Source organism: Microtus pennsylvanicus, chromosome 12 (genome assembly GCF_037038515.1).
Source record: "Microtus pennsylvanicus isolate mMicPen1 chromosome 12, mMicPen1.hap1, whole genome shotgun sequence".
Taxonomy (NCBI): Eukaryota; Metazoa; Chordata; class Mammalia; order Rodentia; family Cricetidae; genus Microtus; species Microtus pennsylvanicus.
Genome location: NC_134590.1, coordinates 92,129,143 through 92,146,738, shown reverse-complemented (window position 1 = coordinate 92,146,738; position 17,596 = coordinate 92,129,143). Strand labels below are relative to the sequence as shown.

The 17,596-nt window shown below is 56.6% G+C and overlaps 1 protein-coding gene across 10 annotated transcripts in view; it reads right to left on the bottom strand.

The window, feature by feature from the left end:
* Positions 1–17,596, bottom strand: part of Ptprs (protein tyrosine phosphatase receptor type S) — a 59,721-nt gene that overhangs the window by 15,272 nt on the left and 26,853 nt on the right. For all 10 annotated transcript variants that reach the window (XM_075942613.1, XM_075942615.1, XM_075942616.1 and 7 more), the window contains exons 6-10: positions 15,363–15,473; positions 6,263–6,532; positions 4,566–5,147; positions 4,091–4,224; positions 3,787–3,931 (exon numbers count right to left, since the gene is read on the bottom strand). In XM_075942613.1, the coding sequence (XP_075798728.1) occupies positions 3,787–3,931; positions 4,091–4,224; positions 4,566–5,147; positions 6,263–6,532; positions 15,363–15,473 (1,242 nt within the window). The remainder of the gene's footprint in view (positions 1–3,786; positions 3,932–4,090; positions 4,225–4,565; positions 5,148–6,262; positions 6,533–15,362; positions 15,474–17,596) is intronic.

The following is a 17,596-nucleotide window of genomic DNA, read 5'->3' as shown; positions in this document are numbered from 1 at the left end:
TGGTGTTCAAGTATTCTGGGATTAAAGCATACAGTGCTTAAATACTCTTAGCGTTCATCTATTTACTGAACACTTGAGCCCTGAGGCCACCCCACAGCCAACTCCAGACACCACGGTTCCCTTGGCCTTACTCAAAGATGGGTGTCTCGAGCATTTCATGTGCGCCTGTGACATGCCAGGTGTCTGACAGAGTAGTAACAGAGGCGCTGCGCACAGCCTGAGGGCACCGGTTGTGTGCTGGGCACCGGGCCAGGTCTCTGAATACTGAATACCCACTGTGTGCCAGGCACCAGGCTAGCACTCCTCACATGGTGAGCACTTACCCATGTGATGGGTATTACACTACTGCCAAGTCAGAAAGTCAGACTGCAAACGGTAAATCACCTACTGTGTACTAGTTCTGTGCTATGTCTCTACTGAAAAGAAGTCTCCATACTTTAAGTAAATACTAAAATAAATAAATAAATAAATAAATACCAGATGCTAGCCTAACAATTCCTGCATATTAAACACCCACTCTGTATAGGGCATTGAGTTAACAGGCTATATATACCAAATACTTAGTGTGCCAGCACTGGGCTAGTAGCACCCATACATTACACTTACTGTATGCCAGGCACTGACTGGGCTAACAGTGACCACACATTAAGTCCCTACTATGTGTCAGATATTACACCAGGGTCTTTACTGAAGAACACATGTTAAATGCCTACTGTGTGGGCACTGGACTAACGTCTCCCGCGTATTAAACAGCCGCTGTATATCAGACACTGGAGGAATTGTCTTCATCATTAAGTGTCTACTATGCGTCAAACACGGTCTATTATGCCCCGTGAAGCATTAAGAGTGCTCATGTATTGTCAGGTACTCTTAAGGGCAGTAGCTTAAGCATTTATGGGGTGTCCGTCCATGTTGTAGGGATTTTATTAAATAGAGTTCGAACTTTCACATATGAAGCAGCGACTTTGTGTAAAGTGCCATGATCTGACCCTAGAATGGTGCCAGGGCTTTGGCAGGAACTGTGCTGAGCAAACCTGAGCAGAACAATTCCTTTTCAGACCAACACGGTCCAGATACGAGCACCTGTGTGCTGTGTGTTAAACATCAAGCCAACTTCTCCTTTTGTGTGTGTGTTTGTTGTTTTTTTTTTTTTTTTGTTATGTGTGTTGAGACAGGGTTTCTCTGTAGCTTTGGTGTCTGTCCTGGAACTAGCTCTTGTAGACCAGGCTGGCCTCGAACTCACAGAGATCCGCCTGCCTCTCCTCCGAGTGCTCACTGTGTATGAAGAGGCTTACAGACTGATAGACCCAGATGTGCGGGACCTACAATGCATCCAGCGTCAGATCCAGCTTGTCTCTGGTGGCTTTCATTTATGATTATATCCTGATCTGTATTTCAACTTCAAACAACCCTAAAGGAGCACCTACTGTGCACTGGGCAGTACAGTGGAGGGCCACTGTGTATCTCAAGGGCCCTGGGGAACACTTGCAGCGCTAGTACGAGCCAGAGGCCAGTCTGTGGGAATGACTGACAACACACGCCACGTACCTACTGTGCTGACACTGGCTCTCTGTGGCCTTGTCTCCTAGGCATGGTGAGGGCTCCCACACCAGACTCACGGTCACTCGGTCATCACCTCTGAACCCTGCTTCAGACGGAAACCTAGCTGCTGGGATCGCTGTACACCTACAGATGTCAGACTCCACCCCAGGTGCTATGCACTAGTTCTGAATCCTCCTGGAAGCCCAGGGCACATCTCATTCTGCAGGCAGTGACCCGCAGTCTTAGTGAGAGCAGGTGCCAACTCAGAGCCCACTCAGATCGCACAGTTCAAACCTAGGCTTGGCTGTCAGTTATAGTGGCCTGGCTTTGAGCTGGGGACCATAGACCTCAGTCTGTGCAGGTGGCAGACAGACGGCTCATGGGCCCGCCCCTGCTGGCAGGGTCACCTGCATACTTGAGTCTGGCATCTAGACAGTGTTGCTGTGTGCATCCCCTGACCATGTCAGGACCTAGAATCAATCACAGCTTCATCCTCAAAGATGGTGGCTGCTGTGGGCCTGGGAACGACCTCCAGCTCCCCTTCCTGAACACTGCACAGGAGCCATGAAATGGAGTGGGGCCATTTCTTGACCAGTCACCCCAATCCAAAGTGCCCGGGGGAGGGGAGGGGTCAAGCAGGGATAATGGAAACAAAATAAGCCACTGGGGATGCACTGGAAAGGTTCTTCCGCTGTGAACCGGAAGAAGATAAAGATAAAACCAAACCAAAATAATAAAACCAGAGTGAGGGTGATGGTGGCGATGATGGAAAAAAAAATCATAAAAGAAAGACAGACAGACAGACAGACGCCTCGCAGAGACGCCTGGTCTTTACCTACCTTCCACTCCTTCAAGCGCTAACTTAACAGACTTTCTTACGAGAGGGAACGGCGCCGGCTACAAGGCTATGAGCTCTTGCTGGCCCATGGCTGGGAGAGCCACTCTGCAGCTCCCGGCTGGTGGGGGACGGCGGGGTCTGGGGACACCCGGAGTGGCCAGCGGGCAGACCTGCACCTACCCTTGACAGGGCCTAATGAGCCCACAGCCCCGGGGACACGCCTGGCCCTGGGTCTCGGGGTGAGAAGTGGCGAGCCCGCTCCCCCACTCCCTGTCCTGGGCCGCCCTGGAACGCACATGGCTGGGCTGAAGATGCTTTCTGGGTGACCTCGGAGGTCACGACCTTCACAATCCAGCCCAACCTGCATGGTATCTCAGGAGGGGACATATGTCATAAGCTGGACAAGTGTGTGTGGTGTCCAGTCAGAGTTACTTGGAGGTTCCTCTGGACCATGTGTGTGGCCCAGGGAGGCAGGGGTGACACGCAGGGTGGGCTGTGTTTGTGAGTCGCTTGAGACCGGCTGATACTCACCTGTGGGCCATCTCTACCCGGCCGCTCGGTGGCCCCAGGCCACAGGCCACCCTCACTGACCTCCACCTGATCACCACCTCAGAGCCATCTGGGGCTCCACGGGGGGTCGGGGGCGGGAGGCTGGCAGGGGGACCGGGTCTCCACAGCCCCTGCCCCTAGAGAAACCCTGGCCCAAGTCTACAACACCCTCGAGGGATCCGAGACCAAGTGCACACATGGGGAGTGAGGGCACCGCGAGGCAGATGCTTCTAGAACCGTGTCTGGTGGCTGAGGGAGCAGGGGAAGTGCAAGAGGCCACAGCGGCAGGGGCTATGCCAGCCGAGCTGAGGGGGGGAACAGCAGTGGAAACAACAGGGCCACCATGTGGCCCAGAGACAGCAACCTAGTCACAGGTGGCTAGTCTATGACAATGGGCCAGACAGGCACAGCAAACTGCTTTAGGGACCAGGGACCCTGTATCAGGGTCCCCCAAAATGGATATGGCTCTGAGCAACTGGGCCACTGGGGACCCTGTCTTGAGGCTTCTAGAGCCATGTCCCTTTCGGGGTAAGAGCTGAGGGGGACCTGACAGAGGCTGTCATGCTATCTCCTCGGGTGACGGTCTTGGGGCCCTGTAGTGACTTTCTGAGGACTGACTGATTCCACGTCCGGGAAAAGTCGGAAGGAACCAGTGGCTGAGTGGCCATTCTGTGCTGGTCTCATCCCCACGGGGAGACCCACCCTGCTGTGGGAGAACTGAGGCACGGCAGGCAGACACGGCCAAGGCTGAGGCAGGCCAGGCGGGAGGCACCCCCACCCCTGCCCAGGGGCTCAGGCCAGGTCAGTAGCCATTGCGCTCCCCCCTCCCCAAGGACAAGGTGCCAAGAGACACGTACTGGCCTGCAGCGTGCGCTGGCGCACGACCGCGGTGAAGGCGCCCAGGCCCTGCGGCGAGCGCGCCGCCAGCCGGAATGCATACTCCGTGTTGGGCTTGAGGTCCTCCACCACAAAGGCCGTGGTTGGGTCGAAGGTGCGCCCCACCTGAGAAGAGATGGGTGGGAGTGGGTGGGGGACGCAGGGGCAGAGGGGCAGAGAGAGGCAGAGATCCGCGAGAAGTGAGGAGCCGGCGCTGACCAGAGGTCATGGAGGCCAGCGCGGCTCACCCAACCCAGCTGTCTCCCGCCCAGCCAACCCGGGTACCTCTCGGCCTCGGTCGCCCTCCCGGAAGAGCAGTTCATACTTAATGACACTCTCCTGCCTCGGCGCGCTCCACGAGAGCCCAATGCTAGTCTCAGACTTGGCCTCTGCCCGGAGGTTCATGGGCTGGCCAGGCACTGAGGGAGAAGCACACAGGAGGGAGGACAAGGCGGGGAAAGGTCAGTCTCTCACATGGGCTCCCTGACTCCCTGCAGGGAGGGGCAGGGTTCAGGATGGGCGGCCCTTTCTAATCACTGCCAGGAAAAGAAAACAGTAACTGCCTGGGGCTGGGCATTTATTCTCATCAATTCTTTTATTTTGACAGTTTCTCTCCAAGTAGCCCAGGCTGGCCTCAAACTCCTACAGATCTGCCTGCCTCTGCCCCCTCCCCCTGCGGTGGGGTTAGGGGTGTGCACCACTTATGTCTAGGAATGGATGCCGCAATGGCAGTGTGTGGGACCCGCTCCCCAGACCTCACCTCCCTGCTGCGTCTTGACCTGGATGGGGTCTGACAGCGGCCCGTCGCCCACCGAGGTGAAGGCCAGCACGCGTACAGTGTAGGTCTCGTCCTCCAGCAGGCTGCCCACGGTGGTCAGCAAGCTGTCGTCCACGTTGTGCTTCTGCCAGTTGCCCACCGGGTGCTCGGGTTCCATGGTGTAGTAGACGCGGTAGCCGCGGATCAGGCCGTTGGGCTCCACCGGCTCCTCCCACTGCACTATCATGGTGGTTGCGCTGAGCATGCGTGCCTGAACGTTCCTGGGAGCACTGGCCGGTGCCTGTTCGCCTGTGCGGGTCACCACTGACTCACTGGGGGGACCCTGGCCGATGGAGTTAACAGCCGACACCCAGATCTCATACTCGGAATTGGGGCTCAGGCCCCCGATGCTATAGCGTGTGGTGGTGATGTCCTCTTTGATCTGATACGGCCCATCCTGGCTTTTGGACTTATACTCAATCACGTAGTAGGACACTGGATCAGGGTTGCCTGAGTCCCATGTGACGGTGATACTGGTGGCGGTGTTCTCTGTCACCACGGGAGTCCCAGGGGCTTTGGGGAGAGCTGCAGGAGTGAGGCACAGTGACTCAAGTGTACCCCACACACACCCCAGCTTCATCAGCAAGCACCCACTGACCTCAGGTCAGCACTCGCACTGCTAATGGCTGACGGTCACACCGCCATGCCAGACAGGAGGGAACACAGCAGAAGTTAACAAAATTACAAGGCATCAGGTAGCCCAGGCTAGCCTCGACCTCACTGTGTAGATGAGGATAACAGGCACAGGCCACCAGCCCAGTGTTTGTAGGTGTGTTAGAGCTCACCTGTCATCTCAGGTCTTGAGAAGCTGAGGCAGGAGGATGTCAATTCCAGGCCAGCCTGGGCTATACAGTAAGGCCCTGTCCTGCTCCAGTCTGCAAAAGCAGAAGACGTTTATAAAGCAGCATTGTTTCCTGTTAGAAGCTGATTGTGCTCCCGGCCCATCTCTCTGCACACGGGGCTTCCTTGAGTCCCACTCCACACTTGCTCTTCCTCACCCCTGCAACACTAAAGCCCCCGGCAGATGTGGTCCCTCCTCCTCCTCCTCTTCCTTGCTATGGGTCACATGACATCTAGACCTCTGCCATCTCTACCTGTTTTGCCATTAGCCAGGGCTTTATACCCAACCCTTAGACCTCACGCACCACCAGGCTGGCAGTTACGTATTTAACCTTCAGCACACCAGTGGGCCGCGGCGACTGAGGCTCACTACTTGTCCAGTGTTGGGATCCAGCTTTTCCATACAGCCTCAATGTTGTCAGGGATGAGATGGAAGTGAGCGTGAGGTCACCTCAAAACACTTGTCTAAGTAAGTGGAGAGCAGGGCTCAGCCTGGCCTGGGATTCTCACTGAGAACTCAAGCCATGGGGGTCTTTAGTCCCAACACAGGCTGCCCTCATCCCAGGGTTGGAATCTTCTGTTTAACTCTTCCCACCAAACCGACCCCATTCCTGGACCTGACCCTGCTTGCTGTGTAGCCCAGGCTAGCCTCAAGCACCTGATCCTCCTGCTTCAGCTCCAAAGTCCTGAGATCACCCTAGCGCCTGTCTCACACCCTTTAGCCAGGTACAGCTGCTGCTTCTCAGCCCCACAAACGTGGGTGCCACATCCACCCCGCCCCCACTGCGGTCCTGACTTACACTTCACAGTGATCTGAGCCACAGCCTCAATCACACCAAGGCTGGACATGGCCACACACGTGTAGTTGGCTGAGTCCTTGACATCAGTGAGTTCTAGAACATTCCGACCCACGGGCATGTCATCTTCGGGCGTCAGGTCTTCGGCCCCCTGCATCCACTTCACGTAGGGCATGGGTGAGCCCACGGCCACACAAGTGATATTCACGTTCCCACCGGGCATAATCTCATGGCTCATGGGCAGGATGGAGAAGCGGGGGGCCACGCGGCGGACTGGGGAGGGCAGGCGGCGGTTTTGGCAGGAGAATGAGCAAAGGGCAGGATGAGGAGGAGGAAAGAGGAAAAAAAGGGGGGGAAAGGGTAGAAAGCCATTTAAATATAAACAGGGCCATTACAGCCCCCAGGTCATTCATTCCCCCAAATGAAAACAGAACAACATCAAAAAAATTAAACCAAACAAATTATAAAAACAAATTCCAACACAAAGGAAACTTCAAAGGTAGGAACTTCACAAACAATATAGATCTACTGGAGTAGGACACGAAGCGTTATCTCATAGCAATAGGGTTTCCCCGACCAGCGCGGTTGCTGATCGCAGCACGGAAGGACACACAAAAATTTATCGGCAGTTTCTCATCTTTGTGGAGAGATATGGCTGAGGGGGAGGCCCCCCCAAGGCTGCCCAAGAAGGGGTAACCACCACGGAAGGTGCCAGAGGGCTCGGGTGCCGAGGGCTGAGATTGGGGATGAGGCTTGCCACCCTCCTGGGAAATGAGGACAGAACCTGATCATAAGGAGGTGGAAGGACCAGGGAACTCCATGGCCTCCAGATCCGATCCCCCAAGGGAAAGATGAGAAAAATGCTAATGAAATTTTTGTGGTTTTGGGTGTTAGAAACCCTCCTAGAGCTTGAAGCTTCTGTCGGATTGGACACGTTTCCATCAAGAGATGCAGCTCTCAAAAGTCACAAACATCATGCAGAAGGGAGAGAAAGAGAGAGAGAAAGAGAGAAAGAGGGGAGGGGAGAGAGGGAGACACGGGGTAGGGAGAGAGAGAGACTGATGGAAGGGAAGTGTGGGTCTCAGGATGGTGGGGGAGAGCAGAGATGAGAGAGAGAGAGAGAGAAGATGGGACAGTGGAGGGACCACTTCAGTGCTGCATGGTACTCTAGCCGATGGGGCGCAATGCGACGCAATTGCCACATCAGCCCTGGTACAACCATAACTAGGAGAGTTAATGACGACTCATAGTTGAGAATTCTTAACAATAGGAGCCGATGAGCTGGAGCATTGGAGACAGGGGCATGTTTGCTGCGTTCCTTAGTGGGTGGGGATGGATACCACCTTCTGCAGGGGCCTCTCAGGCTTGGAAGGCAGCAGGACATTTCCAGGGCTCCGTTTTCGGAAGCTGGGTGGGTACTGAGGTGGGCGTGGGACACTCATGGGGACCCAAGCTTCAAAGAGTAGCCTCCTCCCCGGGGTGAGGCTCGTAGTGACACCCAGCCAGAGCCCAAAGAAGTCAAGGGGTGCGAGCCTAGCCTTAGGTGTGTGAAGACTCTCTGACAGGCTGAACCTCAACCTAGGAAGACACGTGAAGGCCGTCGCCACGCCTCTGCCACACGGTTCCGGGGAACAGCCTCAATGAGGGCACTTACCACTAACTGCTGTTAAAGGCTACTCTGCTCTGCCTGTGTGGGGGGAACCTGTGCCATTCCTGCCAGTCTGGGCCTTTAGGCGGACACCCCAGGTGGAAGTCAAAGGAGGCAGGGACAAGGGCCACTAAGATGGGAGTGAACATCTGCAGGCTGGAGCCCTTCGGAAAACGTAGCCCCACAAAAAGTCCAGAGTCATGGAGGACATGGGATGGAGGGGAGGGGTAGGGAAGACATGGGGCATGCAGGCTTGAGGTGAGGGGTGGGACAGGGATGGGGGGTGCACAGTTCCGACAGGGCTGGATGGAGGGTGAGGAGCAGGGGTGGCGGCACCGGGGTCCAGCTGGCCACCTGCTGCCAGCATCCACAGCGAGGCTCAGGGTGGGAGATGCTTAGGCTGCGTTGTCATGGAAACAGAATGAGTGGGAATGAGTGTGGAGAGGCTAATTAATCCAGGACAGAAAACGGCATTTGACGTCCAAACCAAAACTAGGAGGGGTGGGGGAGGCAACAAATTTCAAAAGAATAAAAAAGCAAAAACAAATCTAAAGACCAAACAAAAGCGCCCTGAAAGGAAGCAACACTCAAAGCAAGAAGAGAAACATGGAATATGGGTATGGGTTGAAAATCGGGGTCTGAACAGAGAAGGGCTATGGCTGCCCCAGGGAGATGCCCGGGCCCTCCCCACCAGCAGAACACAGCATCCGGCCTCACCACCCAGTACCCAGGGTCCTGGGCTGGGCCATGAGCCACCAGAGAAGGCTTCCTCGGGGCAGACCAACCCAGACCCAGAACCTGCTTCTCTAGATGCCCCTGAACCTCATTGGGGCACAGTACACTAGAGCCCAGAGGCAGAAGCCTTCGCCCACGGTCTAAGTCCCCTTGTGTGACCCACAGGGAGTGGGTTCTGGGGGACAGAGTCCGGGTCTCCGCCAAGCTCAGGCAGGTGGCTGCCAACATTGTTGTCCAGACCCCCAGTGACAAAAGATTTGATCGGTTACCTATTAGTCACTCACGGCTGCCGTCTATCAGCGATTATCTATCTGCTCATCAATCCATCAACAGCTATCGGCTGGCAAGGGCCCAGCCTCAGCCTCCTGACGGCTGGCATGGCAGGCTCGGATGTGATACTTCACAGCTGTCCAGAGCCGAACCTTGGCTGCACATTCGTCTCATCTGACCCTAGTCTACAAGCCCAGTTTGCAGAGGAGACAGTGGGCCGCAGGTGACAAAGCCAACGACAATGAGCAGTTGCCAACGTCAACGCCATCTCTGCCCGCTCTCTGCCATTTGCACATGAGCAGCAAGGACAGCTGAATGTCCCTTTCTCAGCAATGTGTGCGTCTTCCGGGGACCCAGTCTAGTGAGCCACGGGCCCCGCCTGAGCCATGGCTGTCACACTCAGTTCCTATGCAAATGTGCGGAACCCCAAAGGGGCAGAGTCCAGAGCTTACAGGGCTCCGATGTCTGGTTCCAGAGGTCTTGCCCATTCCTGACCCAACCTTGGTTTATGTCGAGGGCACTGCTGCGCGGGAGGGTCCTCAGCTTCCAGAACACAGAGGCCATACATGACCTGGATAATAACTGTCTATCCAGGGCTGTGACTGTGGCCACTAAATGCTGGTTAGGACCACGAGTCATTTTGATGCTCATCATCCCTGACGCGGGCAGCCACCATCAGCTGAATGGCCAGCCCCTATAGGTTAAATGGCCAATTGCTATAGGGCAAATGGCCAGCCACTGGGAGTGAAACGACAGCTCCCGTCATGACATGGATGTCAAGCAGCTGTGCTGCCCACTGGCCTCTCGGCCCCTTGGTTTCTATGTCCTTCAGGAAGTGGGTTGGTTTGCCAGAGTCTGCAAGGGAGGGTGCCGTAGGCAGGAAGTGGCTCTCACCCCCTCTGTACCCTCCAAGCCAGAGGGGGTGGCGGCTGGCCGATGCTGTGTTTTGCACCCTCGTTATGGGTGGTCACCCCCCGCTTTGTTCCTCCACCCCTTGGCTGCAGGCCTGAGGTGCACATTAGGAAATAAAGTGGGCACTGAGCCCATGGAACGGACAGGCCCCGTGGGACCCCCGCCCCAAATTACCGACCTGAAAGGAGGGTCCAGGCGGGTTATAAGGGGCAACACCAGCCTTGGTCCTCAGCACGCTCCAGCTGGCTCTGGTCCCCAGCGCTTCTGGTCACTGAGTATCCGGGAGGATCCCAGCAGGGGAAACCCGTGTGGGTGAGTGGGGTCAGGAGGGTTGGGTGGCAGGGGTGAGGGATGGTGGTGGCAGGTCAGGAGGGGATGGTCGCTTCAAACCCCGATTCACATGGCAAAAAAAAAAATCAAACCAACTGAAAAACCATCAAAGCAACCAGGAGACAGCCTCTCCCTCCTAGAGAGGCAGAAACCAAAACTCAAAAGTAGGGTTTTGAGGGTGAGGGATGGGTGGGCAGGGACAGGAGGGGTGAGAGGGAGAAAACTCAAACAGTGAGGTGATCTGGTTGAAGCACTAGGCAGGGCCCACAGTGTCACACAGCAGCACCGAGCAAGCCGCAGGTGGGGGGTCTGTGGGGCATTTTGGGGTGAGAGAAAATGTGGCTGGTTCTCTGAACTCCAAAATGGATGTGTGGATGGGAACTGGAGTAGGGGTGCCAAGGACTGCAGGCCTCCAGGGAGGGGTGAGTTAAGCTTAGATTACACCTGTCACGGAAAGGAGTGGGCAGAGGCCCATCTCCCATCGCTTCCCCTTCGTCCCCTCCCGACCCGCCTCCCTGTCTGCCACTAGCTCCACTGGCCACGATGCTGCCACCTGAAGGAACAGAGGGCCAGAGCCCTGGCTTGGGCGTTTGAGCAGTGGCTGCGGCAGGCTGTTGGTTCTATACTCCGCCACAAATCATTTTTTGGTTGTTCAATTTGGGGGGAAGGGTACCCAGTCTCGACCTCTTCGTTTCCCTCATATTTTTGCCAACTGACTCCCCCCTGCCCCCGCCACTGTAGCCATGGCACATTATGGCTTCTCCCAAGGACCAGGTGTAATCTAATGTCCATCCGATCCCACCCACAGGGGACACAGATGCAGGGGTGAGGCAGGCAGCAGGCGACGTGTCAGTCAGTGCTCAGTGTTCCTGTGGGACAGCCCCTGCAGCCCCCCAGACCCCGCTGGAGTCTCCCCGCCCTGAGACCCCTCTCCCTCAGTACAGACAGGATGGTGGGGATGGTGTACCATCACCTCCCCGGGATCAAGTCAGGGGCCTAGTGTACAGGGCACAGTCAACAGACCCCGCAGAAGCAGGGAGATGAGACAAGTGAGAGGGGTTCGAGGTCCCATACCTCCAGACCCTGGGTGCAGTTCACCGAAGGCCAACCTGTTTGCCTAAGCCACAGGAGTGGAGCAGGTCAACCTGCAAGGGCCTAGGCCCAGCCGTGCTCTGAAATCGTGAGGGGACCGGGCATCCTTGTCCAGCACTGAGTAGCCTGATGGCCACTGCTTTGAGTCTCTGCAGCAGGTGGGGGACGCATCATTAACTGGGTGCACCATGGCTCAGTAATGCTAAGTTCCAGTGGGTGCCGTCAGACTAAACCGCGAACCTGTTAAAGGCTCACAGCTCTATACTGATGAGGAAAATGTGAGCAGCCTCCAATGACGCCATCTGTCTGTCTCCTGGCATGGTCTTCCCTCAGGGAAACCTCAGAGGGGTGCGGAACGTGCGTGTGCAAACTGACATAGACTATACATATATATCAGGCTCTGGCGGCTTAGTCCCTGGGGGTCAAAGTCCGCAGCTCCCTCAGCAGGAGCTGAGCCTGCCAGACAGGGAAGAGGGCTGGAGCCGACTGACTGACTTAGCGTCCCACAGGCCTCACAGGCCAGCCACTGCTCTCCTGGTCGGTGCTTCTGTGCCAGAGACCTTGTCTCTCCAGGCTCCCTTTTCTGCCTCTTGGGCCCCAGGACTTCCTCAGAGAAAGTCACAAGGGGGAAAATGATATCACTGGCCCGGAAGAGACACCTGCCCCCAGTGGATAGGGCTCAGGAAAACACCAGTAAAGACCATAGGGTCCAGAGCTTGGGATTCGCTTCTGCACTGTGGAGCTGAGTCAGTCCCCACAGGCCACGGTTCCCACAAACTGTCACACACGGGAGACACCCAACCGCCTACGGCCGGAGTCCCTTCCTCCCAACCATCCAACTCCTGTGAGCACCTGGGTCTTCTCCACCCAGGGCTCATGACACCATCGGCTCTTAGAGCCGGAAAGCAATCAGGAACCCTAAGAAGTCACATGAGCAGTCAGGGTCACACATGTGGACATCAGCACCTGCCTTGGGCTGGGCGGCACTGCCCTCCAACCCAGGTGGGTCCTTAGGGGTCCCTGTCACCCAGGTACAGAGTACCAGGACCTGCTTTGCCAGGGCTCAGGCTGAGAGGAGCGACATCATCTCTTCCCGAGGCATCTAGAGACCTTTGCTGACAGTGCTTTGGATTTAATGACCTGAAAGGCAGAGAGGATGCTGGGGGGACAGGGTGACCTGTGGGGAGGGGCCTTGGCCCTCAGCTGTCCCAGGGGGGCAAAGAGGTGGACAGTGGACTGGGCATTGTAGGGGGTTTCTTATTGTGGATGGGACAGACTGTGGATGTGTGGATCTCAGGAGAGTGAGAGAGCAAGAGAGAGCTAAGAGAGAGAGGAAAAAAGAGAGTTTAGAAAGAGGAAGGGAAGACAAAGGAAGAGGGAGGAAGTGGGGGGAACAGAGAGAGAGAGAGAGCGGGGAGAGGCCAAGCCCCAAATGACCATGGTTTTCTAGGGAATCCCACAGCCCTGATGCTCGGGCGATCAGAAAGTGACCACGCCATGGGACAATACCCGTGGGACAACACAGCCGTGGTCGCCCTCAGAGCCAGGAGAAAGGAGCAGTGGCTAACGCAGCCTGGGAGGCAGAGGCGCACATGCCGCAGACCAGCTCACTGGCCAGGTATTCTCCCAAAGTCTGTCACATCACCCCCTCTCCCTGCCCTGCCAATGGGCAGTTCTAGACGAGCCCAGCCAGCACCCATGAAGCCACCGCCCCGCCACTCTGCACTTTCTGCCAAGTGCTGGAGACTCTGGCACCCACTCTCTCACAGGTTAGCCGATTCTGAGTGGGAACCCAGGCACTGGCAGGCCCCACCTCGCTGCATTCTTTGGGAAGGCAGAATGTTAAATACACTGAGGCAGGAGGATGGGAGATGCCCTTGTGATTCCCTCCTGCCAGCCACCAACTAGGAACCAGTTAACCCGAGTGCCCCCCACTTGTGCCCCTTGTCCTGTGGTGCCTAAGTGGTCACTTTTCGTCAAAGCATCCCAGCTGTGGGACCCCTTCTGCCCTCTGGGTGACAGCTGGGACAGGAACACTGGCTTTGAACTCACAATGCATTTGGTAACAACCACAACAGCTCAGGCCAAGAAAACCAAAACCAAACAGCACAAAACAAGACAGAACCAAAGACACTGCTTTGGGGAGAAGGGCGTCTGGTGAGGGGAGGCAGAGCGGGAGGAGGGCAATCAATCCCCCCAAAAAAACTAACAAAAAAAGTGTAAAAGAATAAGAAAAAGAAAGAAACCAAGAAAACAAACAAACAGAAGACAGACACTCCAACAGAAGGTCGGGGATCCACCAAAGTGACAGGAGTGGCATGCAGAGAATTTTTTTTTACATTCTCCCAGCATGCATCAGGCCCAAGTTACCATGACGACAAGTGCAAAAAAAACTTAGCAACAACATTACCAAGGGATGCAGAGGCGACCACAATGCAAGCATCGCGTGTGCCGGCCGCGCCGGCGGCTGACATTACGTCTGTGTGTCTTTCTGGGTTATTTGCTTTAGGCTTGGTACCTCATTCCACTTTATGTCTGTTTTGCTATTCATTTCCGTGTGCGTGTGTGCGTGTGTCTGCACAGCGTCTGCGTGTGTTTCTTGCGTGTGTGAGCACGTGTCAGCTGTTAATAATTTTTTTTTCAGAATGTAAAAATGTGGGTAAAGAAAGTAAAAAAGAAAAAAACCACACCAACCTTCTCGAAGCTCTGAGGGATGTAAAGGGGATTTGATGCGCACAATGACATGGGGAGAAGAGAAAAAATAGGGGAGATACAGAGAGTAAAAAGAGGACTTCCCACGGCTAAAGCTGCAATCGTTTGCTTTTTTTTCTTTAAACCAAAAAAATAAAAAAAATTAAAATCGAAAAAGAAAAAAGAACATAAAGCTCCCTGTCTTGACTCAGCCGAGCACAGCCAGCCGCCCTGACTTGCTCCCGGACCCTCACCTGCCCCCAGGGAGGGGCTCGGCGGGAACACACAGGGCCCTCCTCCCTCCTCACACCCTCAGCTAAGGGCTCCTCCCTCCCCACTCCACCCCTGCTGGCCCCTCTCTCCTGCACCCTACCAGTCTCACAACCCCCATCCCCAGTGTCTTCGAAGACACATGCAAGTTAGACGAAGGCCGGTCGCTGGAGTCCTGCATGGACCGCAACTCACCCGGGTGCCATGGTGGTGGAAGATCAGACTGGCCCCCCTCCCACCCACTCCCACCCTCCCTCCACATGGCCTCCTGCTTGGAGCCAAGATGGAAAACCCACAGCTAGGACCCAAAGGAGTTGACTAGGGGCCGAGGAAGGCAAGGGCTGGAGGGAGAGGGGCAGCCTGCCGGCCTCCCTGGGTGAAGGGGATGAAGGCCAGGGGCGCTGCAGGGAAACTGAGGCTGGGGGAGGAAGGTGAGCAGGTCAACTGATACAAGCAGACGGGAGTCCCCGGTGCACCCGTGGGACGTGGAGGAGGGTGCATCACACCAAGGGTTCCGTAGGAAGTCTCCTGGGGGTGGAGGCATGGGGATGCGGCGGGCCAAGGCCCCAGGCTTCCAGCCACAACTGAGCGAGCCTGGGATTCTGAAACCTACATAGGGTTTCCAAGGGCCACACAAGCCACAAGCACAGGGGTGAGCCGTGGCCCTGGCCTCCCGCAGCCTGGATATAGTCCTTATAGAGCGAGCATTGGGTTCTGGGATGCCAGTGGGAGGACAGCTCGGAAACCCCATTCCTCACAGTTTTCTCTAGAGGACACTGGACGGGGCAGGGAAGCAGGGAGCCACGAGGCCACAGGTTCAGAGAAGCAAAGCCAGCAGGACACAGGAGGCACACACACCACACAAGCCAACTTGGGGGGTGGGAGCGTGGCGGGGAGGGGCAGTGGCCCTCAGGCTCCCCCAGCCCTGTAGGCCCGAGATTGGCCCCCCAGCCCCACACTGCTCCCACCCACCCTGCCATCAGTGTGACCCCAGAGGCCCACAGTACAGTGATTGTCACTTAAATGACCCCACGAGGTCAGGGCCTTCCTGCTCGGGTCGGCACAAGACAGGGGAGCCAGGAGGCCATGAGCCCAGGGTGGGATGGGACAGGGTGGGACGGTGGGTCCCTGCCTCTGCCTGGCGGAGTTCCCTACCTCGCACGTAGAGGTTGGCGGGGGATGAGTAGCGTACACCGGCACTGTTGGTGGCCACACACTCGTACTTGCCCTGGTCAGTCTCTTCGCTGCTCTCGATCTGCAGGGCACCTGTGGGGACAGGAGACGGGACCTCAGCCGTGACGGCCAGCATCAGATGGGGACGGGCCTGAGGAGCACCCCCACTACCACATCCGCATTTCCCACTGAAATGTGGCTCCACGGGGCACAGCATCACTGAGTGCCACTCCCAGGGGCATGGGGAGGAGGCAGAGGCCACTCCAGCCTCCTGTGGACCAACAGGCCATCCCAGACCTGCAGGTGGTAGCAGTGAGCCCAGGCCCTCCCCCAACCCCAGGGCAGCTGCCAGTCAGCGGAAAGGGACAGTCCTCTTCCTTCTGTGGAGGCTGACAGTCGCTGGGTGAAGAACCTCTGGGGCCAGAAGCACAGTGACCTGGGTCAAATCTCAAGTCCGAAGCCCAGGGCAGAGCGTAGAGACCTTAATAAGGCCCTACACCTCGGTCTCACTCCAGGTCCTGCGGCCCAGGGTGGCCTCTGAGCTGGTGGCGCACGCCCAAGGCAGAAGACCAGTCTGGGCTACAGGAGACCTCGTTCCAAAATCCAACAAAATCCAAAACTCAAACACGGAGGAACCACTCACACCCACAGCGCCCTGAAGGAGGCCACGCTGCCCCCACGGACTTTCCAAATAAGCTAAAGCCGGGTATTGGGTATCCCGGACACAGAGAAGCCAGGAACACTTGAAATCTCAGCTTCAGTGAACAACTCAGCGTTTACAAATTAAAAACAGAAAGTGTGGTGGAGGCAGCCATGCCTGTCACCAAAGGCCTGCCTCAGATGCCTTATTTACAGCAGAGCAAAGGCAAGGGAGCCTGGCTCAGTATGCCAGATTACAGGCCTGCATCCAGGGAGTCTGGCTCAGTATGCCGGATTACAGGCCTGCATCCCGGCTCCTACAGAGCTTGACTGAGTGACAGCCATGTGAAAACCCTAGCTTCCTAAGCCTGGCTGCTCCAGACTTCCTGTTCATGATCTTTGGTTCTGCTGGTGGTACTCCAGTAGTGACAGGACCCAGAAGCCCCCATGTCCCCTCTCTGAGGTGGATGGCCACCATAGAAAGCTTCCTACTGACTTCAAGGCTACTGCAGAGACCAGAGAGGGGAGGAAACCTGTTTGAGGTAGCACAGCAGGCCAGCACTGGGCCCCGAGAAAGTGGGGTATCAGACTTGCCCTTGAAGAGTTCTTTTCTCTACTCTCTCTCAGGCTGAACGCCCTAAATCTCAGAAGGGCTTTTGCAGTTATGGTAGATGGCTTTGAGAGTGACGGCTCAGCAGGGGTTCCGGGACGCAGGAGGCAGTGCCTGCCCCCGTAGCTGTCGCGTGGTTCCCTGCAGCCACACTCAGCCCAAGCCACAGACACAAACACCAGAGGGATGGGGACATGGCGGGTAGGAGGCTAGTGAGAGCTGAGGGCAGGCTGGTGAGGGGTGGACCTCTTACCTCGGATGGGGGTGCTTTCTGTAAGGGAAACAGAGAGACACAGGTGAATGCCACAGGAGAGGGGGCGTAGGGCCAGGAGCCACGCCTGCTCCTTTGCCGGGCAGTGGAGCCGCAGCCAGGCGCTTCCTGCAGGTGGCCTCCCCAGGCCTGGGTAGGGCCCCAGGGAAACTGCATCTCCTCCCTCGGGTTACTCTGGGGTTCCAGCAAGGGGTTGCTTTGAAATCCAAACGGGAAGGGGTGGGTAGCGGCAGGATCCCAGGAGTCTTGTTAGTGACTAGGGACTAGGGAGGGACAGGAGTTAGCACCGAGGGCTTGGGCACTGGTGTGGTGGGGTCAGGTGTCACCAAGGCTGAGAGGGAGACATGGGAAGGGAGCGGAGGGTGGAGTGGACCGTGCGGTCTCCTTCAACTCCAAAGGAAAAGAGGAAAAAGCCTTCTATGGGCTGGCCACGCCCAGGGAAGAGAAAGTTCCAGGCTGGGGGCACCCCTGCAGCCTCTAATGCTGTTCCTTTGCTGGGCCAAAGCCAACCGCAGCCATAAGAGCTCACCCAGGCCCGCTGCACGGTTGGGTAAACTGAGGCCCAAGGCAGACAGTGCCGGTCTCAGGCAGCCTCCTGGCAGAAGGCTTGACACCCTTTCTCACACCTTCTGAGCTGGACCTCACCGAACCCTCCCTGCTCTGTGTGGTTACTCCCCTCCCCCCCCCAATACACAC